This window comes from Zootoca vivipara, chromosome 17 (assembly GCF_963506605.1).
Source record: "Zootoca vivipara chromosome 17, rZooViv1.1, whole genome shotgun sequence".
Taxonomy (NCBI): Eukaryota; Metazoa; Chordata; class Lepidosauria; order Squamata; family Lacertidae; genus Zootoca; species Zootoca vivipara.
Genome location: NC_083292.1, coordinates 23,304,687 through 23,327,961, shown reverse-complemented (window position 1 = coordinate 23,327,961; position 23,275 = coordinate 23,304,687). Strand labels below are relative to the sequence as shown.

Genomic DNA, 23,275 nt, shown 5'->3' with positions numbered 1-23,275 from the left:
ATTTGCGAGCCCCACCCCCACCCCCGATTTCGACTGCCGCCCTAGGGGCCTCCAAGGGGTTTAATCCGGCACTGATACACAACCTCCCCTGCATGTGTGTATTTATCATTTATTTTTTCATCTAATAAATTGCACGGGGTTGGACTAGATGACCCTTGGGTCCCTTCCAGCTCTACGATGCTGGGACTAATAAATTTGTATGTCGCCCTTCACCCGAAGATCGAAGGGGGTTCACGACATAAAAGCGTCAGATGAAGCGCACATCGGAGTTCCCCAGTAGCTGCGTCCTTCCCCAGAGCCGACGCTAGGCGGAGAAATGTAGCCGAACATCGCTGCCTTTAGCAAAGCGGGTCAAGGCCCGGATCCGCCCCCGACGGGGCGGGGAAGCCGCCGAAGGCCTCCCCCCGCCTCCCCTTCTCCGTCCCTCCCCATCGCAGCCTCCGAGTCCGGGGCACCGCCGGGTCGCTTCGGCTGCTGCAGCCAAGGCTGCCATGGCGTGTGGATTGGCCGCCAGACTCCTCTCTTACTTCTCGTTGCTCCTCTGCTCGGCTCGAGGCATCGCTACAGGTCGGTATGCGAGGTCCGGGCTTGGGCGCACGTGGGGACAGGGCGACCCGTGTCCCGCCGCGGGGCTTGTTTTGCGCGTTTGTTGGGCGCGCCCGGGGAATGCGAGAGGTGCCTGTAACAAACAGTCCGAGACGCCTTCCCTACTTCCGAAGTTACTAGTGGGGTGAGGGGGATAAGTTGGTTCCCTCCTACCGGTATTAATAGCCTAATGTCCCAGGGCGCTGGTTGCAAAAATGTTAAATACAGCATTAAAACAATTGACATCGACCCCCCTCCCACTTCAGCTGGTAGCTGATTTAAGGGTAGTGGCCCTTTGTTTTAAAAAAGAAAGAAAACTTCCCTCATCTCCCCCCCCCCCACAATTTGCAATTGTAAGAGAAGGAAAGAGGAAAAAGAAACAACAACATTAATCTTTCTGACAATCTGGCACAAGCTCTGTTCTGGCCCTGCCAACGATCTGGAACGACTTTATGTATCGTTATTAATTTTAATGTAAAGAATGTAAATAAACCCCTGTGATATACAGTCATACGATACATAATTTGATACTGTTGTGTATACTGCTGATTTGTCATCTAGATTGCCCAGGTGCAGTCAGTTAAAAACAATGATTTGTAAATAAAACAAACAGTGGTAAAAATTAACCTAATCCCAACGCTGGACTGTAGGAACTATCCATAAACAAAGTAATTGCTTTTGAATAACAATAACAATCATCATCATCATCCTTTAACTCAGTCATGCTCCCCACCTCTAGATTCTACCTTCTTTAGTTCATTGCAACCACCAAGTATGTAAGAACATATACAGTCCTGTACTTAAAAGTACCGGTACTTGCCATTGGATTCAGCAGGACTTCTGCCTCTCAGTCATAGCTGCCAAGTTTTCCCTTTTCTCGCGAGGAAGCCTATTCAGCATAATGGAAAATCCCTTAAAAAAAGGGATAACTTGGCAGCTATGCTCTCAGTAGACCTGGGATTGTGCTGTTTTTGAGTTTAATATCTACTGGTATATTCTGCATTTCTGCCAAATAAGGTAAAGGTAAAGGTACCCCTGACCGTTAGCTCCAGTCGCGGATGACTCTGGGGTTGCGGCGCTCATCTCGCTTTACTGGCCGAGGGAGCCGGCGTACAGCTTCCAGGTCATGTGGCCAGCATGAACTTAGCCGCTTCTGGCGAAGCAGAGCAGCGCACGGAAATGCTGTTTACCTTCCTGCCAGAGCGGTACCTATTTATCTACTCACACTTTGACGTGCTTTCGAACTGCTAGGTTGGCAGGAGCTGGGAACAAGCAACGGGAGCTCACCCTGTCGTGGGGATTCGAACTGCCAACCTTCCAATTGGCAAGCCCTAGGCTCGGTGGTTTAGACCACAGTGCCACCTGCGTCCCAGTGATCAAGGTAGTTTACAGTAAAAAGGAAAAAGGAAAATGTGGTAGGTAAAAATTAAAATTAAAATCCAAAGTTATAACCAACAAACTGATGTCGATGAGTGAGCTTTGGGGCTGGGTAGGGAATTGGACCCAGAACTCTGCAGTAAGGCCAAATTTCTGCCCCAGGCACCCCGCATTGATTGACCATCAAAACACTGGCAATAACTGGCTCCTGCTAATTGGAATCTGTCGGAATTGTTATTGGACTGTTGTTTTTAACTCTGGGGCTGCTGCTGCTGCTGTTTTTTACCGTAAATACAACATTAATAATCAGCAGTGGTTGGAGCGAAATCCTGATCAGATTTAGGGGGTGCATGGGGTAGGATAGGGGGTAAAACGCTATTGCGCATTAAAACACAATATGAACAACAGTTTAATAGCACTTTTACAATCACAGAAATAAGGTGGGTTCCCCCAAATGTACTTCTCTAGTGTCAAAGGCAAGGGGTAAAAGGTTGCATCTTCAACATCCTCTGACAGCTACATGATGAAGGTTCCAGATGCATCTCTGTGGGGAAGGAGTTCCACAACTCGGGGGACACCACCGAGAAGGCCCTCATTTAGGCACCAACCCACTCCAAGATTTTGAGGGCGATCGAACTACCAAGCGGCCCCCTCTGCTAATCTTAGCACTGAGAGGGTTTGTAGGGAAGGGGGTGGTCTTTCAGGTATTTGGGGCCCGAGTCGTGTAGGGCTTTAGGTACTAACATGTGCACCTTGAATTGGGCCTGGAAATGAACTGGCAACCTGATTTAAAACAGGGGTTATGTGAGATCTTGAAGGAACCCCTGCCAGGAAACTTGGCCGCTGTGTTTTGGACCTGCTTAGCATTACTTTGGAGATGAGTCACCGTCCGCCTGGTCCGCTGCAGCCTTTGAATCCACGTACGCAGCAGGGTGGGCGCTTTGTAAATGTGAAATGATGGTTTGGCAATCGCAGGGCAGCAGTCCAAGGAACAGCAATGGGTCTGCTGTGTTGAAAGACGGTGCCAGAAATCCAACAGCACGATAAACGAGTGCCCTGAGATGATTGTGCTGAGGAAGAGAATGGGTAGATGCAAAGTCATGTTTCAGTGGAAACCTTCTCCACCCATAAGAAGTGTCTTGATGTAGAAGACCCAGGAACGATTTTGGCCTGTATCCTGTTCCTCAGACTGGCCAAGAAGTCTACAATCTGTGTCTTCTTTGTTGTTTGCCCTCAACACCTTTGCTTGTTTGTTTATTTAGAGCAGGCACCCCCAAATTCGGCCCTCCAGATGTTTTGGGACTACAACTCTCGTCATCCCTAGCTAACAGGACCAGTGGCCAGGGATGATGGGAATTGTAGTCCCAAAACATCTGGAGGTCCAAGTTTGGGGGTGCCTGATTTAGAGCATTTACATCCCACCCTTTAGAGTAGACAAAACAATTCTCAGTGTGGCTTACAAAAAACAGTTCCAAGACGGTCCTTGTCCTCAAACTCAGGATCTTCAAGAAAATAAAATAGAAACATGGCACACAAGGAAAAAAGGAAGGGCAGGGAGGAGGATAAAGCCAGCTTAAGCACAAGTTCTTCAAGTTATAGTTCAATAATAATAATAATAATAATAATAATAATAATAATAATAATAATAATAATTTTATACCCCGCCACTCTGGGTGACTTCCAACAAAATATTAAAAATACAATAAAACATCAGACATTAAAAACTTCCCTAAACAGGGCTGTCTTCATCCGTCTTCTCAAAGTCAGACAGTTGTTTATTTCCTTGACATCTGGTGGGAGGGCGTTCCACAGAGCGGGCGCCACCACTAAGAAGGCCCTCTGCTTGGTTCCCTGTAACTTCGCTTCTCACAGTGAGGGAACTGCCAGAAGGCCCTCGGAGCTGGACCACAGTGTCCAGGCTGATTGATGGGGGTAGAGACGCGCCTTCAGGTATACTGACAGGTATAAAGACACTGCTGGACTCCATGCCTCCTCAGCCTCAGCCAGCATGGCCAATGGTCAGGGATGATGTGAGCTGGAGCCCTACAAATCTCTGGAGAGGGCCCAGTCTCTCCTCCCCTGTGGCGTTGCAGCTAATCCCATCTTGCAAGATGGTAGAGCTGGTTTCTACCTTTTTCTGCAAACTCCCTGTTGCATGAGCTCCTCAGAGGAGATGGTGGCATACAAATGTAGGAAATAAATACGCCACTGCTTTGCATGAATGAATGCAGTGATTTTTCTTTTCCCCTTTGGCCATCCACAGGGACGGAGGAGGTGGTGATTGGGGAGGTGGAAGGAAACGTCACCCTCATGTGCCGGAATGTGTCTCCGCGAGCGGTCAAGGTGGAATGGTTTCACGGGGACCCGGGACAGATCCCCATCCTCTTCTCGTCAGACGGCAGCCTCCCTTCCGACACTCGCTTCTCCCTGGTGAAGAACAGCTCCTTCCACATCTCAGGCTTGCGGCTGCAGGACGAAGGCAACTATACCTGCAGAGAGGTCCTAAACGAGACAGACCACAAACACAGGATTCAGTTGCTCGTTGCCAGTAAGTTGCTGTCTTCATTGTTTGCTTGGCCAATAACACGAGATGAGCGCCGCAACCCCAGAGTCGGTCACGAGTGGACCTAATGGTCGGGGGTCCCTTTACCTTTACCTTTATGTATATGATTAACAAATCAATACAGCATTTATAATCTATAAAATGATATTAACAACACTAATAAATTAGCAACTAAAGAATGAATTAAGCACTGTTAAGTTCATACACACACTCGCCACATGCCCATGACTCATAAACTTTCACTCCATTCATTAAAATACACATGATGCCTCTGGCAGCAACTCCCTTCTGAATGTTCCTCAGGTGGGGCAGCCCAGATGAAACCAACCACCCCCTCCCTGATGGCAGACACGAGTCTCTCTTCCCTCAGGGTTCTACCTCTGGAAGCTGCTCCTTTTTGAAGGCTCCTGGGGTTGAAGGGTAGGGCAAGGCAGGTGGGAAAAGCCATTACCTGCTGGCCAACACAGTTTCTCACGCCTCGGGAGAGGAGAGGGCTCTTGTGCTCGCGTCCTGCTTGAGGGTTTCCTGCGGGCATCGGGGGGGGGCAGCATGAGAAGAGGTTGCTAGATGGACCATTGGCCTGGTCTCACAGGCTCTTCTTGCATTTTTCAAGCAGCTTGCTCGGTTGACCAAATACCGGAAAATAGGTTGGATGATTTGTTTTTATCAGATTATGTTTGTATATGCATTGGAAGCTGCCCAGAATGTCTGGGGCAACCCAGTCAGAAGTGCAGGATGCAAAATATATTATTATGATGATTATGATTATGATTATGATTATTATTCCAATGGCCAGCAGCCTCTTTTGCACAGATGACTAGATTGCTCTAGAAAGGTCTAGTACCCAGCCCTTGCAGAACAGATACCCATTACAACTGTACAATGACGTCTCTTCCTCATCCTTCCTCAGCAAAGTCCACCTAACTGCCACCACCCTTGTGGGAGCTCCGATATTTTCTTACTAACCGGTTCACCTCTTCCTTACTTCCTGGCTTCGTTCCTTGCACAGCACCCTGTTTGCTTTCGAGGTGTGCTTTGTTGGTCATCGTGAAGCATGAGTGAGCTGAACAGAGAGTGGCACCTTTTTCATTGCAGGACGTTACAGCTCTGAAAGGCTGTGACCTAGAGGCTGGGGGGCCAGCATGGGGAAGCGTGTCAGTGCAGGCTGGACCAAAGTCCAGATATCTGCCGTGCAGGGAGGGGCAGGGAGAGGGCTGCTTGCCTTCTTTCCAAAGGCCCTGATGAACCACTGCAGCAAAAATGGAAATTGCTGAACCTTCAGGAATCTTTGCAGATGAAAGTTGGTATCCCCTCTTAGGGCAGAGTGGCTGTTTTGCATGTGGGGTGTTTGTGTGTGTTAACCCTCCGCCCCCCGCCCATATTTCCAGCTAAAAGGAGCAGGATTTGGGAGACAGCTGCTTCCTATATTGCTTTGTTTCTAGCCCGCATGTGGGGCAAACCCCTCCTCCCCGCCTGTCAGCAGCAAAACTCACTGGGGGAGATCAGTGGTAGAACAGCTGCTTGGGATGCCAGCACAGCCAGTTCTGAGGTTGACGGACCAGTGGGTTGACTCGGTGTAAGGCAGCACCCTATGCTCCTGTTTAATCCTTAATTGGAGCCATGAGGACTAGAATCCTGCTTTATTTCTAGGGAAAACAGAGTGCAAGAGTGTGTGCTTTGTCACTGGCATCTGCAGGCAGGGCTGGGGAAAGACTTCTGACTGAAACCCTGGACAGCTGCTCCCAGGCGATGCAGTCAATACTGAACTTTAAAGGATTTTTTAAAAAAAAATCGTGGATGGGAAGGCTATCAATGGCTGCTAGCCACAGTGGCTATGCTCTACTTCCACTGCCTGAGTTGTGGGTTCAAGTCCCACATTGGGCAAAATATTCCCGCATTGCAGGGGGTTGGACAAAATGACGCTCGGGATCCCTTCCAATTCTATGATTCTATGATTAATTCAGTTTGCACTTACAGCCCAGTGGAGGGAGAGCAAGGTCTGGGTTCAGGACCACGGACAGTGCCCTTTACAGCCAAGGTCAAACCTCCAAGGTTTCTCAGAAAAGTCCTGGAGCATCTGGCTGAGTTTTACAAAAATTATTTGCAGGTGGTGATACGGACTTGAGAGATAATCCCCTGATGGGATACTTATTGGCAGCTGTAGGTATCCCTTGATAAAGTTCACTCCAAAATAAAGCACCCTGCATTCCCACCAGAAATAGGAAGCTGCCCCCTTTGTTCCCACAACCTCTCTAACAATTTGGTGATTTCTTGGAAGCAATATGAGATAGTTAAACAGCTTTTAAAAGCATAGTCGTTCCTTGGATCCCAAACGCCTTGTGAGTCAAACGTTTTGGCTCCCAAACGCCGCAAACCTGGAAGTGAGTGTTTGCGAACGTTCTTTGGAACCCAAATGTCCGGCTCGGCTTTTGATTGGCTGCAGGAGCTTCCTTCAGCCAATTGGAAGCTGCGCCTTGGTTTCCGAACGTTTTGGAAGTCAAACAGACTTCTGGAACGGATTCCGTTCGACTTCTGATGTACCACTGTATATCCTTTTTCTTTTTTTTAAGTACCTGTCTCTTCCGCCTGCTTTCCAGGTGGCCCCACCAAGGTGAATGTCAACATCAGTCCTGTCACGGTGTTACCAAATGGCACCCTCTATGCCCAGAGACATGGGACCCTCAACTTCTCTTGCACCAGCGACTCCCGACCAACCTCTGCGACCAAATGGGATTTCTCCCAGTCTGGCTCCGGGCAGGAGCCCTTCACGGAAGTCAACAGCTCCCTGAGTGACTTTACCCTCTACAACTTGTCGCCCAGGTTGCAAGGAAATTACTCGTGCTCGGCAACTAACCTGCTCAGCCACCGGCAGCAGACCGTCACCCGTGAACTCCTGATCTACTGTACGTATACCAATAGGAAACGCTTGCATAGGGTTTTGCCTTAAAAGCACTCAGTGTGGTGGCCTGCATCCCATAAAACATGATGGCCCAGCTAAACATGGGGATACATCAATATATCACCGTGTCTGAAATAAGGATGGAACTATGTAGAGGTGAACAGTAGGGTCGGGCAATATCTGGTTTTCAGCATCGTGATATATCACCAGCTAAACGTGATATTCTGATATATCACAATGTCTGAAATAAAGATGGAGCTATGTACAGGCATGGGCTGGCTTCATGGTTTTCCCCACATTGTGATTTTTTGCACAGTGCGCACCCACCCACACCATGATTTGCGATCAATGCTTCTTTTTTCCCCTGGAAAAAAGGTGGGGAAGCTCACAATGAAGTAAGCTTGTTTGTTGGTTTGTTGCAGGCCCAGTCACAGTGCCCCCTGCCCTCCCAGCAGTGGCAAAATGTAGTATGTGATGAATAAATTGAAGCAGAAAATGATCTGGGTTAGAAGTGGCTACAACTTTATTGATTACAGATATAGGTGGATTTTTGGCTCAGGCATTGGGTGTATATCCTTTCCAGCTTCCTCCCTGCTCCCCCCCCCCCAGACAAAAAATAATTATTTAATTTTTAAAAGCTTAGGGAACTCAGTTTCCCCCCAGTTCCTGCTCATTGTGATACATTGCCAGGTCAAAAACTATGAAACCGATATTACGATATGGACTTCAATCCAGTTTTGGAGGCTATATCAATATATCGGGACACAGGTGGCGCTGTGGGTTAAAAACCACAGAGCCTAGGGCTTGCTGATCAGAAGGTCGGCGGTTCGAATCCCTGCAACGGGGTGAGCTCCCGTTGCTTGGTCCCAGCTCCTGCCAGCCTAGCAGTTCGAAAGCACGTCAAAAGTGCGAGTAGATGAATAGGGACCGCTACAGCGGGAAGGTAAACGGTGTTTCCGTGTGCTGCTCTGGTTCGCCAGAAGCGGCTTTGTCATGCTGGCCACATTACCTGGAAGCTGTACGCCGGCTCCCTTGGCCAGTAATGCGAGATGAGTGCGCAACCCCAGAGTCGGTCACGACTGGACCTAATGGTCAGGGGTCTCTTTACCTTTATCAATATATCACCCAGCCCTAGATTGCGAATTGCCCTTTCTTGGAACCCTGGAGGGCTGCTGCGGTCCCTACGGACAATAGGGAAATCTCCTAGGACAGGAGAAGTGATTCAGTAGCAGGACATCTGCTTTGCCATGCAGAAGGTCTTTCATTCCTCTCCAGGTAGGGCTGGGAGAGAGGCCCTGCCTGGAAAGATGCTGCCGGTGTTGATGGTACTGAGCTTAGATGAAGCAACAGTCTCGGCATAAGGCAGCTTCCTCTGTGTGCCAGGAAGGAAAGCAGATACTGGACCACTGAGCTCGCCAAGTAAGTTGAGGGCAGCTTCCTATGCACCCCCCAGGCCTTCAGTTTAACCACAACACTACCCACCTAACCTCTGAAGGCAGGGAGGCTGCCATGGGCCCCCCAGTGATTATCTCCGTGGGCTGTGAAGTTCAGCCTCAAAGATGGCGTTTTCTCATATATCCTGATCCTAAACTGCTTAGGCCTTGAAAGGGTATTTTGAGGCTCCTGGGGGAATGCAGCCCTTGAGGGACTTCTCTTGTGAAACAAAAGCATAGGGTGGATGAAAGCAGAGCCAAAAGAGGAAGGGCTTCTGCTTCTCTCTCTCTTTCTGTCTCTCCCCCAACATCCCCTTTCCCCCCCTCTCTCCTTGACACCCCTCCTCTCTCATCCTCTCTCACCCCAACACCCAGATTGCTCTTTTTGGAGGTCTTGATGTGGGAAAACCCCCACCTAAAGTCTGTTGCAACCGAGTGCCTTAGTCACTAACAACGTTGAGTGACGCCCGAGGATTCTCTTAAAGCAAAATTTTATTTCTTGCAGGAAAGGTTACTGCAAGCGATCAGGGAAGCGACCGGAGACAGAACCCAGATCTCTGTTTACACACAATTTAGATAGTCGTATAGATTAGACCGGCAAGACACCCAGTGATAAGAGTCGTAACCGCAAAGGCTGATGTTTCCACACTTCAGCTAGCTAGGCATTTTTCCTGTTTATACCCCTGTTTTAAAGGTCATGCCCTTAAAATTTTCCTTTACACACACACCTTGTGGTTTGCACTTTCCTTGTCCCTCAAGCTTGCATGATTTCAGCACGAATACCAGGAGAATACATGTTGATGGTGCCAGCCTGCTACAAGATGGCATTAGTCTTGCTTCAGCTACAACAAAGATGGCGGTGGTCTTGCTTTGATTACAACCGTCTGAACTGTTTGCTTGCTGAGGGGCATGTGAAATTGGTGGGGTGCGGATTGCTCGTGCCCGCTTCAAGCCTGAACACCCCAGCCTCCCATGGCCAGCCATGTCTTTACCTGCCCTGCTCCAAAAACATATATAACCTGTAGGGCAGTTGGACATGGCTTGGCCCAAACATCCTGCTGAGAAGGCCCAGCGGGCCTGTGGGCTGTAGGTTCCTAACCTCTGCTTCAAGGGACACACCGATGAAAATTAGGCTTGGGAGAACGGGGAATGAAATGGGCAGGGGACCTTCATATGTGAACACTAGATTATTTTGTACATGCACAATGGCCCCAAAATAAAAAAATCCTCTCAGGCATATATATATATATCCTATATAATAATGTGCAAGTGTCTCTGCGTCCAGTCCCTGTGTCCCTATGTCCGCACTACTGCGCATGTGCCCCACGGACACAGGGATTGGACGCAGAGACACGAGGCATTTGGCTCCCTCCCCTTACCAGCTCCAGGCTTGGGCTCCTTTCCAGCCTCTTCACTCTGGCCACAGGCGACAAATGTGCGGCCGCCTCCTCAGCTCCCTCTTTCGGAGCACCGGCGCCCAAGTGGAGCAACGTGCGGGGGGAGGAGGAGCGGGAGATGGCCACAAATTCGGTCACAAGATGGCATGATGGAGGCAGAAAGATCCGCTCGGCCTCAGTGGCGTCGTCGTCATCCCCCGCCCGCCTTTCGAACTACGCTTCCCAGCAGCAATTAAAAACTAACAAGGGGGGTTGGCGGGCTGGTGTTGGTGGTGGGCCAGCCACGTTCCTGGCTAGCGAGGCGGCCACAAGTGTTTTCCCTCCCGCTCTCTCCATTCCTATGTCTCTCCCCTTAGAAACCTCCCCCCCCCCCGCCCAAGGAGAAATGCTGCCTGGGTTCACTTGCAGGGGGGCGGGGCCTACAGTTTGAGTCTGCCTCAGGCTGGCCGAGGGAGGCGGGCGAGGGGCTGAGGTGACCCCCCCCCCGGTTTGTCTGAGGAGAAGCGCTGCGCTGTCCCCCCGCCGTCTTTGGCAACGGGCGGCAGCCTCTGTTTCTGGGCTCCCTCGGGGAAGGAGCGAGCCGATGCAAGCAAATCCCTTCCTCCCTCGGCTCGATCTCCCCCGGCACCTGTTGCTGGAGCGCTTTCCTATTTCCTCCAGCTGCGCCCTAAAGCGCATTCCGGCAAGTGCGTTGCCTCTCCCCCTACAAAAAAGGACCCAGATATTTGAATGAATGAATGAATGAATGAGCCAGCCCCCCAAAAAACCCAGGCGGTTTTGCCTGTGAGCGCAGCCCGATCCTGTCACTGTTCTAGCACCCGTTAATTTAACAGGCTTCAGGATTCTAGTGTATCTATATCTATATCATCTATATCTATATCTATATCTATATCTATATCTATATCTATATCTATATCTATATCTATATCTATATCTATATCTATATCTATATCTATATCTATATCTATATCTATATCTATATCTATATCTATATCTATATACAAACAATGGCTTTACCTTGGTTGCCAAACACCTTGGAACTCGTACGTTTTGGCTCAGGGACGATCAAAAACCGCAAATGAGTGTTTTGGTTTTCGAACGATTTATGGAAGCTGAACGTCCAGCACGGCTTCCTCGGCTTCCGATTGGCTGCAGGATGCTCCTGCAGCCAATCGGAACCCACGTCTTGGTTTTCAAACAGTTCCGGGAGTCGGACAGACTCTGTTTGAGAACCAAGGTACGACTGTATAGATATATTTTTGCGGAAGAGAAGGTGAATGTTTGGTCTCCTTGGCTCTGCCCTTTACCCAGCTTCACCTAGAGAGCCCGCCCTGCCCATCCCTTATACAGTAATGCACACTGGAATCCTTATTTGTTTTGCCTGTGGAACTTTCGTGTTGAAAAACAGGTTCTTGGGCTAAGCCCAGGGAGGAGGCAGCTCAGATTCAGCTCTTTCATTCTGTCGTCTGCCTTATTTCTCAAATGCCCTGTCCAAAGCCTCTGAAAGTCATTCTGAGATAATAATATTTTTTTAATGCGTTGCAAGAATGAAGAAAAACAATCCTGAACTTTTGCAGACATCCAGACTTTTTGGGTGGCACGAGGTTAAATCACATCCTATGCTATCGACGGCTGACTGTGTTAACATGCTGGATTTTCACTGCATATTTTGGGATTTCAGCTGGGTGCGTGCATGTGCAATTTTTTAAATTTTTTGGAGGTTATTACAAAAACAAAACAAGAAATCGTACCCCAGTGTTAAGGAGAGGGCTGAATATCTTCAGTTCTGATTTCCTGTTAAATTTGGAGGCAGGTTTCAGAAACAGCAGTGCAGAAAAAATGAAAAGTGGGGAGGGACACCAATTGTAAAAAAGCAGAAGACCCAAATTAAACCATTGCATCGTTTTTTTTTTATTAAAAAACCACACAGTGTGCTATGGATCTGACACAGATCCAGATGTTCTGCTTAGCTGCCTTCCAATGGCCCATCCAGCTTAGTATTGCCTACACTGACTGGCAGCAGCTCTCCAGGGTTTCAGGCAGGGAGTCTCCCCTCACCCCCGGCCCTACCTGGAGATGCCACCGGGGAGTAAAGCTGCCCTGCAAAGCAGATGCTCTACTGCTGAGCTGCGGCCTGTAAGGTTCTAAAGATTGAATAACACCTCCACCTGTTAATCTCGTGAATTTCTACGCCTTCCTCAGATCCTCCACCATCACCGCCTCGATGTTGGGCTCAAACCTCCGCGGAAGGCTCTGGAGGGGTGCAGCTCCTTTGCAGCTGGACCGGGGGTTACCCGCACCCCACGCTTCAGTGGACCAATCTGGGGAACCTGAGCCGGGGAAGTAACGTGCCGGGCATTGCAGACACCAATGTGGCTGCTTTGAACAGCTCGCCTCTGCTTTCTGGGAAGGAGTTTGTTTGCCGCGGGGTCCACCTGCTGCAACAGACCGGCCAGGCCTGCACCGTGAGGCTGGGTGAGTCAACAGACTGATAAAACCCTATTTGAAAGCCATCCCAAGTCGACCACCACTGCCTTCCTTGCTTTCTCAATATGTCTGTTTCAGTTACTCTTCCCCCCCCCCCGCCTTGTGTTTCCTCTGGTTTAGAGGCCCCTTCGCTTGTGTCCGACCCCATGAGGAACTGCTTCGTAGGGGGGGCCACCAGGATGACATGTCAGGCCAGTGCCGGAAACCCCCCTGCCAATATTTCCTGGCTGCGCAACATCTCCCGGACCCAGACGGAGATCCGTTCCGGCGGGAGGTTTCTGGTCAGCCAAAAGGGCAACGTCTCCACTCTGGTCATCCAGAACTGCTCTCATGGTGCGGACAGCGGTTTGTACATTTGCAAGGTTGAAAACCCCCTGGGGCTGAAGGAGGCCTATGTTTACCTCACCGTGATCGGTAAGCAGATAACCTTTAAAACGGCAGTCCGCTGGCATGCTAAGGAATGAGGCGGGGTGAAGGTTGTGTCAATTTTTGGATGCTCTCCAAGCATCAGACATCGCCAGTAAAAGGGGGGGGGGGAAATGCTTTATTTATTTATTTATTCATTCATTCTTTTAGAGCATTTGTAGCCTGCGCTTTGGCCAAAAAGGAGCACAGAGTGTCTTATGTACAATCAACTAAAACAGTGTTTCCCAAACTTGGATCTCTAGGTGTTTTTGGACTACAACTCCCATTATCCCTAGCTAGCAAGACCAGTGGCCAGGGATGATGGGAACTGTAGTCCAAAAGCAGCTGGAGACCCAAGTTTGGGAAGCCCTGAACTGAAACCAAGGCAGTGCCTCCACAACTACCCATAATATTAGCACTTGGGGCTGTCCAGGGAAGCTCAACATCCAGGGAAAGAAAAACAGCACATAGTTAAAACGATGGTATTTGCTCCCACAGTGTAGAATGATGGCCTCCAACTTGGATGGTTTTTAAAAGAATAGGCACATTCACAATGGAGAAGGCCGCCAATGGCCGTGTTCTGCTTCCACGGTCGGAAGGCAGACAGTTTGCCCCTGGATACCAGCTGCCAGGAGTCACAAGTGGGGAAGAATGTTATTTCCCTCAGGTCCTGTTTGTGGTTTGGCCATTGTGAGAACAGGATGGTGCACTAGGTGGGCCTTGGGCCTAATCCAGCAGGTCACTTTTTAAGAATTCTTCTTGGCGGTTTTTGTTTCTTAAAAGAGTCTAGACCTGAGAAGTAATATGAGCTCTGAGGAAAGGCAACGTGGTACTACTGAATGTTGGAAAGGGATAAGATCAGGCATCCCCAAACCTCGGCCCTCCAGTCCAGATGTTTTGGACTACAATTCCCATCTTCCCCGACCACTGGTCCTGTTAGCTAGGGATCATGGGAGTTGTAGGCCAAAACATCTGGAGGGCCGCAGTTTGGGGGTGCCTGGATAAGATGATAATAATAAAGGGATACAATAATAATAATAATAATAATAATAATAATAATAATAATATTTATTATTTATACCTTCTCCATCTGGCTCGGTTGCCTCAGGAGAGAAAAAACATACGTCAGGGGAGAATAAACTCTGCCCCATTTGGGTGAATAAACTGCCTCATTGGCCCATAAGGTTGAAATCAAAAGTTGAAAGGAGCAGCATTTTGGAAGCTGCTTTGCACTGCTCCTTTCAATTATTATTATTGACAGGGATTGATTGATTATATTGGTATTGATAATGTTATCAGTAATAATTACTGCCTGTTTATTTCTCCAGAGTTTTCTAATTTTTTTAAAAAAAATTCTTACACTCTTGTGGTATTTGCCGTTGGGTTGCTGTGTAAGCGTCCCTGAGACATTTAATTGACGGTGAGTTATTGATTTTAAATGAAGACGTTAAAATAGGCCAGAACTGTTATTGCGCTGCTTTTCTTCCCACCCCTCCAAACCACTCCTCCCGCCACAGAGCCAGTGAACATCGCAGGCATAGTGGGTGCAATTGTGGTCCTTTTGCTGCTGGGCGTTCTAGTCCTCTCTGGAGTCCTCTTATACGCTGGACCCCGTTGGTGCCTAAAAGGTAAGAAACAGCTAGCTCTAATAACCCTTCCAGGCGACAATTATTATTATTATTATTATTATTTTAAAAAAACTATGAAAATTACAACTCCCATTATCCCTGACCATTGGCCATGCTGGCAGGGGCTGATGGAAATTGTAGTTCAACAACATTTTGGAGGGTCGTAGGTGCCCCCCTCCCAGTCTAAAATTTGCTACAGGGGTATTTGAACGGTATGCAGGCAGAGCAGTCAAAGACGTGGTCTTTTAGTGATGGCACCCCAGTTTATGAAACTCCACTTAAGGCAGGATTGAAATCTGTGCAATGAATCTCTTCATTCCAGTACCAAAATCTGGGCTCTCTTTTTAATTTTAATATTTAATTTTATATGATACCTGTCACAGTGGCCGGATGGGACTACTTCAGAGTAACGACTCTACACCGCTCTGCATTTTATCTTTTTATTGGTGCTGCGTATTTACAGTGCTAAAAGTAGAGCTATTTACAGAGACACATCTTTTCAGCTTTAATCAGAACCTCCGAATGGCGTTTGGCGCGTCTTGCGCCAGCATAACAACTTGGGGAGCCCCATCCTCTTCCCCCGACGCTTTCTGCGAAGTTCCGGAGTTGGGGGGATGGGTCTGCCCCCCTTTTTTCCTCCTTCCTGTCCCACCTGGGACGCTGGCTCTTCTACCCTGCCAGAGCCTTGGACCCCACTTCCTGTTTCCCCACTTGAGCTGGAGCTTTCCCTGCTCTCAGTCGTGCTCTGGGCTGGGCTGGAACTCAGGAGGGGAGGGGCTTCGCGATACCCCTTGCCCCTCACAATACCCATTCGGCGGCTTTCAGCACATACAAGAAAAAGATTTAACAGAAGCCAGTTCTGGGCCTTTAACCCACCGTATCTCCTGTGATTTGGGTTCTCTTGGATTGGGCCAGAATTGTAGAAACACCACAAGTTTAATGTAGCAAAACACAAGCTCTATGCGCTTTGATACCACATCAGATGCATGTTGTACATTCTGAGCAAGTGCATTTTTACCCATTGATCAAACTGTCTCCTCTTTCTTCTCTCTCTCTCTCTTCCAGCCAACATGCTCAGGTGAGTGTCTCCTTTTCTTAAATGGGCAAGTCCTAACCAGCGTCACCCAGTAGGACTGATGCTCGGTATTAGAGCGTTTGTTTTGCATGCCGCACTTTGGTTTCCAAATGTTTTGGAAGTAGAATGGACTTCTGGAACAGATTCTGTTTGACTTCCGAGCATACCTGCCATGTTGCTGTCAGAGAAATAAGGGACCGGCCGGAAATAGCAGACCAGAAGTAGCGCTGCCGCCATTTTGGAACTGGGCGGAGCATGCTCAGAAGTGACTTTTGATACTGCTTTGCCCAGTTCCAAAATGGCCGCCGCGCCAGAAGTCACACTGCAGCCATTTTGGAACTGGGCAGAGCAGCATCAAAAGTCGCTTCTGAGCATGCTCCGCCCAGTTCCAAAATGGCCGCCGCGCCAGAATGAACCGGGGGAAAACAAAAAAATCCATTTTTTCAGCTAGGAACAGCTAGAAAAACAGGGATTTCCCAGGGGAAACGGGAGACTTGGCAGCTATGCTTCCGAGGTACCACTGTATCTGCATCCAAAACCACCTCTCTATCCTCCATCCGGCAAGTGAGAGGCATTATGGGAGATTAAGCTTCCAGCCAGGCAGAAGCCCTTGAAGCTGTGAGCCAGGGCAGTGCATGGTGTGGCTGGGGAAAGTTCCGAGGGCCACATTGAGAGGCCTGGGGGTCTGCATTCAGCCCCAGGGTCTGAGGTTCACCCAGCGCTGAGTTAAAAGAGTTGGGTAGCAGGCTGTGTCAAGAACCTTTCAATGCTTGAGCACCTGGAGAGCTACAGCTGGTCAGAGTCACAAATGTGGAGCTGGATGGACAAACAGACAGCTGACATGCCTGGGGTGTTTTCTGGTGGCCAGGTCTACCCATTGAATTGTGTGGGGGTTCTCCCAACCCTCTCCCAGAACAGATTCAGAGGAGACTTGGGGAAGTGGAGAAATCTCCATTGCGTTAGCCAGTCCTTGCAATGGCTTCCATTAACACATGGACTTTTTTCAGTGGTCCGGTCTACCTGTTGAAATGCATTATTCAACAGAGGCATCTGTGCTGATGGGGAAAACACCTCTACCAAGATCCCCACCCCCAAGTCGTAATATAGCTGCACAACAACCCCAGCAGAAGCGGATTTAGGGGAGTGCAACTGGTTTGGTCACACTGATTGCAGAGCCTCGGGGTGCCATAGGGGCCACCACTACAATGCAGAATGGAGGGTGAGAGGCAGGGGGTGCTGAGTTTTGGCATTGCATGGGGCACCATTGAAATGTGAAACCCCGAGGCCTGCCACCGACCCCAGTCCATTTCCTTCTGCTGCGAGGGATAAACCCTGGGAGCTGTTTGTAGATGCAGTCGAGAGGGCAGACAGCATAAAATCCCTTGCCTGTTGAAGAGGAGGAGGAGGTGTGGTGGTGGTAGGGAAAGGTCCCGCTGACTGTTCTCTTAACTTTCCGTCCTTCTGACCACCATAGGAATCGAGATGCAAATGATATTCTTGTGCTGATGGATTCGGAGGAAGAGGATCCGCTGGCGGAAGCAGCCGGGGAGCCTGCTTCAAATCAGGGGGTTGCCCTGGCTAGTGGAGAGTCTGCCACGCCTCACCAAAGTAAGCTGTGAACCTTTGCTTAATTTCTTTATTAGCAGACAATTGCAGAATTTTATAGCAATCGACAATTATGCCCGGTAGATGACATTAATAAAAATGCACAGTAATGCAGCCACAGAATTCTAGACAATAAGCATCTGTCCGTCTCTAGGCATCTATCTGTCTCAAGAGTCAAAGGGGTGCCCCTTGGGGGGGGGGTGAAGTCAAACCGCTGTGTTAGCAGCACTGAAGTGACCTCCCCGGGGCGCAAGGAGACCTTGGGCTCGCTGATGTAGTCCAAAGGAAAGCAGAGTAATCCATTTGGCACCAGTTTGGCTGCAGGAGTAGCCGGAAGGAGGTGTACAAGGCACCATCCAACTGTCTTAGGGACTCTGCTCCAGATTTGTATGGTTTACTCTTTAGCCTTTTCTTCACCCAAAGCTGTCCCGCCAGGCAGCAGAGGTTTATGACCAGTGTCTTCCTTCTCCTAGATGGGCTCGCTTCCCAGGTTGACGAGCCCCGTCTGCCCCTCCCCTCTATGCCACATGCAGAAACCACCTTCTGGGCCATTGGTCCCACTACAGTGGTACCTCGACTTACGAACGACTCAACAACCGAATTTTTCAACTTACTAATGGGGCAAATGGCTGCACGCTTACAAATTTCTTGACATCCGAACGGAAACCGCGGCGGTTTTAGATAGGGTTTTTTCGACTTACGGATTTTTAGATGGGGTTGCTTCGGCTTATGAATTTTTCCATTTCCAATGCATTCCTATGGGAAATTGCATTTCCAATGGCGCTTTTCGACCTACATGTGTGTACACACACACACACACACACACACACACACAGAGAGAGAGAGAGAGAGAGAGAGAGAGAGAGAGAGAGAGAGAGAGAGAGAGAGAGTATATATTGTCCAAATTCATGAACCACTTAAAAGAGACACAAACTGTTACCAGGCTTTTATTTACCTTCTTTGGGATTAAAATACCCAACAGGTAAAATGCAAAAGAATTGAGCGGCAGGTCCCAGAGGTGGTGTTCAGCTAGGCAGGTTAAACTAACAAGATATTTATAGTGACTGGGAGGGGGATCTGGCGCGGCGGCAGCAGGATGCCCCATTAGCTAAATTGGTGCTTCAGGTTAAGAACAGTTTCAGGTTAAGAACGGACCTCCGGAACGAATTAAGTTCTTCACCAGAGGTACCACTGTATAGTGAAGTTTTTTTTAAATGTTTAATGTTTTATTATGTATTTATATATATGTTGGAAGCTGCCCAGAGTGGCTGGGGCAACCCGGTAAAAATGTGTGGGGTATAAATAGTAAATTTATCATTATAGGATGGGACGTCCCTATTTTCACCAGAGAAATATTGGAGAGTATGAGAGAAAGTGTTCCTATATATTTAGGAATAGTTAACCACCCCCGGAATAGCATTACAAGGGAGGCATGGTCACCCCAGTGCATGATGGGTAGAGGATTCCAATGCAGTTCCTTGAAGCTCTCAGAAATCTGTAACCAAAAGCCTCTGTTTATTAACAATCTCTTCAGATCCATGGTTCACAGTTACGAGGGTGGTAGACCTGCTGAGGTAATTGTGAACCTTCACAGCCTGAGTCATGCCTTTAGTGGGCCGCTATGGGCTGTTTTTGCCATTGCAGCCTCTAGTAGTATTCTGGATCATAATTAAAACATGCAGTAAAACTTACAGCGACGGCGTGACTCTGGAAAAGGATTGAGAAAAAGCAATCAACCTTATAGCGGTTGCAAAGAACATGATAGCTAAAAATTGGAGGGAGAAAAGTTTATCTCCTACTCTACATAAATGGTTTTTTTTTGGGGGGGGAAAGGTCTATAGCAGGCACCCCCAAACTTTGGCCCTCCAGATGTTTTGGACTACAATTCCCATCTTCCCCGACCACCGGTCCTGTTAGCTAGGGATCATGGGAGTTGTAGGCCAAAACATCTGGAGGGCCGCAGTTTGGGGATGCCTGGACGAGAGGCTATTGCAGGCATTCCCAAACTTCGGCCCTCCAGATGTTTTGGACTACAATTCCCATCATCCCTGACCATTGGTCCTCTTAGCTAGGGATCATGGGAGTTGTAGGCCAAAACATCTGGAAGGCTGCAATTTGGGGATGCCTGGTCTATAGTAACAAAGATTAAGTTAACTTATTATAAAAGAATACATATAACCCAGAGGTATTCAACCTTTTTGAGTCCATGACTCCCTTGACCAACTACATTCGTTCTGCGGCACCCCTGTGGGGCTCAGGAGCCCAGTTATGTCACCCTTTGCCTGCAGAGCTGGCAGCCTCTCACCCTTTTTTGAACACCTTCCCTTGTGGAAACAAAATAAAAATAAAATAGAAAAATTCCTTCCAGTAGCACCTTAGAGACCAACTAAGTTTGTCATTGGTATGAGCTTTCGTGTATCTGAAGAAGTGTGCATGCACACGAAAGCTCATACCAATGACAAACTTAGTTGGTCTCTAAGGTGCTACTGGAAGGAATTTTTCTATTTTATTTTTATTTTGTTTCGACGGCAGACCAACACAGCTGCCTACCTGTGACTTCCCTTGTGGAGCGCTCCCTCAGCCTCCTCTCCTCTCCCCTCTCCTTGGGAGTCCTCCGGGCAGCTCCTGCTGCCAGCCCTGGTCTCCGAGCTGGGGGCCCCCTTGCCCCAAAGAGAGGTGCCTCCATACACTGCCCCACAGGGTCTGGGAAGAGGATGCCCCCAGCCTTAATGGGCCAATGGAGACAGGTCAAAGGTGAACATGAGCCCAGCCCCTTACCTTGGGAGGCAGCAGTGGCAACAGTGGGTGCTGCCAGGCCAGCATGGTGGAAAGGCTCCCCTTCGGCACCGGGCACTCAGCTCCCAGGCAGCTTGTAGCCAGGGCTGCTGCAACAAACAGCTGTGCAAGCCTTTGGGAGGCAGAGATGTGAGAGGGCATCAGAGGAGGGAGGGAAGGAAAGAGGGACAGAGACCAGTGTTGCCTGTGGCACTCATGACTATCATTCAAGGCACCCCAGGGTGCCATGGCACACTGGTTGAAAACCACTGATAAAACCTAATAGGTATTTTGGGGAAATTGCCATTTTTTGGGGGTAATGTTTTGGAATAGTAAGTCTTTAACAATAATGTTTATGCTGGTTTCAGCTTGTAATGCGGTGATTATTTCTTTAATGATGTTTCAGTTTACTTTATGGAATCTACATTAAATTTATTTATTTTTTAAAAAAGCCAGCCTGCAGTAAACTGACCCTATGAAAATAACCCAGCCATTAAAACAGGAAGCTTGGGGCAAGAGCTGAAGGCGATGTGCTGGTGCAAGTTTCACTCCCTTGTGCTTTGTTTCAGGCCCCCAGGTAGACGTGCCTAGTGAAATTTCCCCGGAGGACACCAACAGAGAAACCGGGTCCAAAATGTAGAGGGAGCTCTCTTCATCGTTGCCTTTCCGTGTGTGCTAGGAACCAAAGCTTCACCGCAATGTGACTCTGCTCCGATCCTGACCGGGGAGAAGGAAGGAGTTCATTCGGCAGCCAGATCATTCTCAGAGGCCTTCTTCATCTTGATCATGCCCTTCCACATTTTTCATAATTCTCCCGCCTGCTCCCCCGCCCCCGGTCTTCCTTTAAAGAAAAAAAGACTGAGCTTGAAACTTCATGGCAGCGATACAGGAAATGTGCAGGGAGGGGGCAGGAGCAGGGCAGTTTCCTTCCTTAGGAGCAAGAAGGAAAGATTAAGGCTGTGTTAGGAAGGAGCTTCGCTGGGCGTCCTCCAGGGCAGCTTGAAGGGCTGGAGGGAGGGGGTTGTCTTGAACCCGGTTCCGTTTGCCCAGCTTGGATCTTCCTTGGCATGAAAATGAATTGGGTTATTCTGATCCTTGTCCATAACTATGGGCAGGATTCTTGCATTGCAGGGGGTTGGAATAGATGAGCCTTAAGGTCCCTTTGAGCTCCACAATTCTGTGATTCATTGGCTTGCATATTTACAGCAAAGTGGAGGCAGCTGGCACAACTATGCTTCCTCTGTGGCCTTAAGCAAGCTGAATGTACCCCTCTTAACTCCTTCTGTTCTGGGATTCTCTTTTGGGAAGGGCTTGTAGCTCAGGGGCTAGAGGATCTGCCTTGCATACAGGAGGTCCCTGGTTCAGTCCCTGGCATCTCCAGTTGGGACTGGAATAAGACTCCTTGTCTGGAGAGCTGCCAGTCAGTGCAGGCAATCCTGAGCTGGATGGACAAGTGGCTGTTTTCCTATGTTTTTTAGAGAAAGAGATGTAGCTCAGTGGAAGAACATCTTCATTGCATGCAGCAGGCCCCCGGCTCAATCCCAAACGGCATCTCCATGTAGCTAAGAAAGAACCCTTGGCCGAAATCCTGGAGAGCCACTGCCGGTCTGTTTAGGCATGATTCTGCATTAGGCTGCCTCCTGTGTGGGGTTGTCAGCAGTAAATGAATTTAAAGCTTAGGGGCAATGTAAACCTGAAAAGGTACCAGCAGGCCCGGCTCTAGGGGTAGTCTCGGTGGCACGGGGCACCAGGCCAGCGGGGGGGGGGGGGGCGCTGCGCATTGAAGCCGTGCGGAAGCCGTGCTGCACACTGCGCCCACCCACCAGGGCGGGGGCGCTGGAGCGATCTCTGCGCCACGGCGCCAGGGCGCCCGACCTGCTTGAGATTGCCCTGGGTACCAGGCTACTGTGAGTTGCTGAGTGGTACAATAAAGCAAGCCCTATGAAGAAAGAATGAAGTCTGTGGGCTTCTCAGATCTCCTTTGTAGAATCCTAAGATCATAAAGCATTAGATGCCCTGGTCTAAAAACACTAGATGGGAAACTGATTTATGTATTTCAGACAAAATTTGGGGATGTCGTGGATCTGGGTTATGCCAGTGGAGGCCTTACCCGATAAAACACTGGATGTAGTTAATATGAAATAAATATTGTGCCCTATTGCTGCATAAGCCCATTCTGCAGATGGGTTAAGACCGCCCCCCCCCCCCAATGATGTCGCCAGTTCATGGTAGCTGCAATCCTCCAGGACAGTTTCCTGAGTATGCACAACTGAAGCAAATGGGAGCCATCTAGGAGTACAGTACAGATCAGCTCACAATCATTTTGGTGGGGCCTGTTTGAGTAGACTGTGCCCTCTTCCAAAATCAATTTTCCAGCCCATCCAGTTACTTGGTGTGTTTGTGTGTGACACAGGCTGGCTTGGGCTGTGTGGTTTGGTAAGCTGATTGCTTAAAAAAGAATTGTTACCTGGAGGCAACAGCTGGTCCCAAACTCAATTCCAAAGAGTTGTAGAAACAGGTTTTTCTTCCGGAGAACAACTGTGCAGGTGATCTTTTGCTTATGGAATAAAAATGTGTATTTTGCATCCGATGTGTTTGCACATGTTTTAACTTAAATAAGAGAGGTCTGGATATATGTCCCCAAATTTTGGATAGCCAGGGCAGTTTATTCCTGGTTTGCTATCTAATGACGTAAGAACGTAAACATTGGTGTTATCTGCACCTGCAAAAGTTCTGGGATGGTCATATTTGCTTTGCAATCAATGCAGACTCTGCAACTTCCAGCTGTAACTTTTTCCACTGCAAGCATTCTATGTTTTCCTGTGTCCCCATTTTGTGGCACTATAGCGTACAAGTGCCCCTCCAGGCAGCAAGAATTTGGGAACATGTGAGGAAGCATCGCAGAAGAACTAATAAAGCTCAATGATGTGTGGACAGTCAAGGCAGCTTACCACATGGGAAAAATACATACCGGTAACTACAACGGTACAAAAGCAGTCATAAACAATAAATTAAACATTTAAAAAAATCCAAAACCAAACTGATT

The 23,275-nt window shown here is 48.7% G+C and overlaps 1 protein-coding gene across 1 annotated transcript; it reads left to right on the top strand.

The window, feature by feature from the left end:
• Positions 1 to 327: 327 nt before the first annotated feature.
• Positions 328 to 22,814, top strand: VSIG10 (V-set and immunoglobulin domain containing 10). The gene is made up of 9 exons (XM_035098819.2): positions 328 to 567; positions 4,226 to 4,510; positions 7,123 to 7,428; positions 12,457 to 12,729; positions 12,862 to 13,155; positions 14,664 to 14,774; positions 15,840 to 15,852; positions 17,324 to 17,457; positions 20,799 to 22,814. The coding sequence occupies exons 1-9, from the start codon at positions 492 to 494 to the stop codon at positions 20,867 to 20,869; spliced, it is 1,563 nt and encodes a 520-aa protein (XP_034954710.2). The 5' UTR covers positions 328 to 491; the 3' UTR covers positions 20,870 to 22,814.
• Positions 22,815 to 23,275: the final 461 nt, after the last annotated feature.

Excerpts from the sequence above, each read along its gene's own strand:
- VSIG10 (XM_035098819.2), top strand. The coding sequence starts at position 492 with ATGGCGTGTGGATTGGCCGCCAGACTCCTCTCTTACTTCTCGTTGCTC. Across the intron at positions 13,156-14,663 it reads TGTTTACCTCACCGTGATCG|AGCCAGTGAACATCGCAGGC; the intron begins GTAAGCAGATAA and ends CTCCCGCCACAG. Across the intron at positions 17,458-20,798 it reads GTCTGCCACGCCTCACCAAA|GCCCCCAGGTAGACGTGCCT; the intron begins GTAAGCTGTGAA and ends GCTTTGTTTCAG.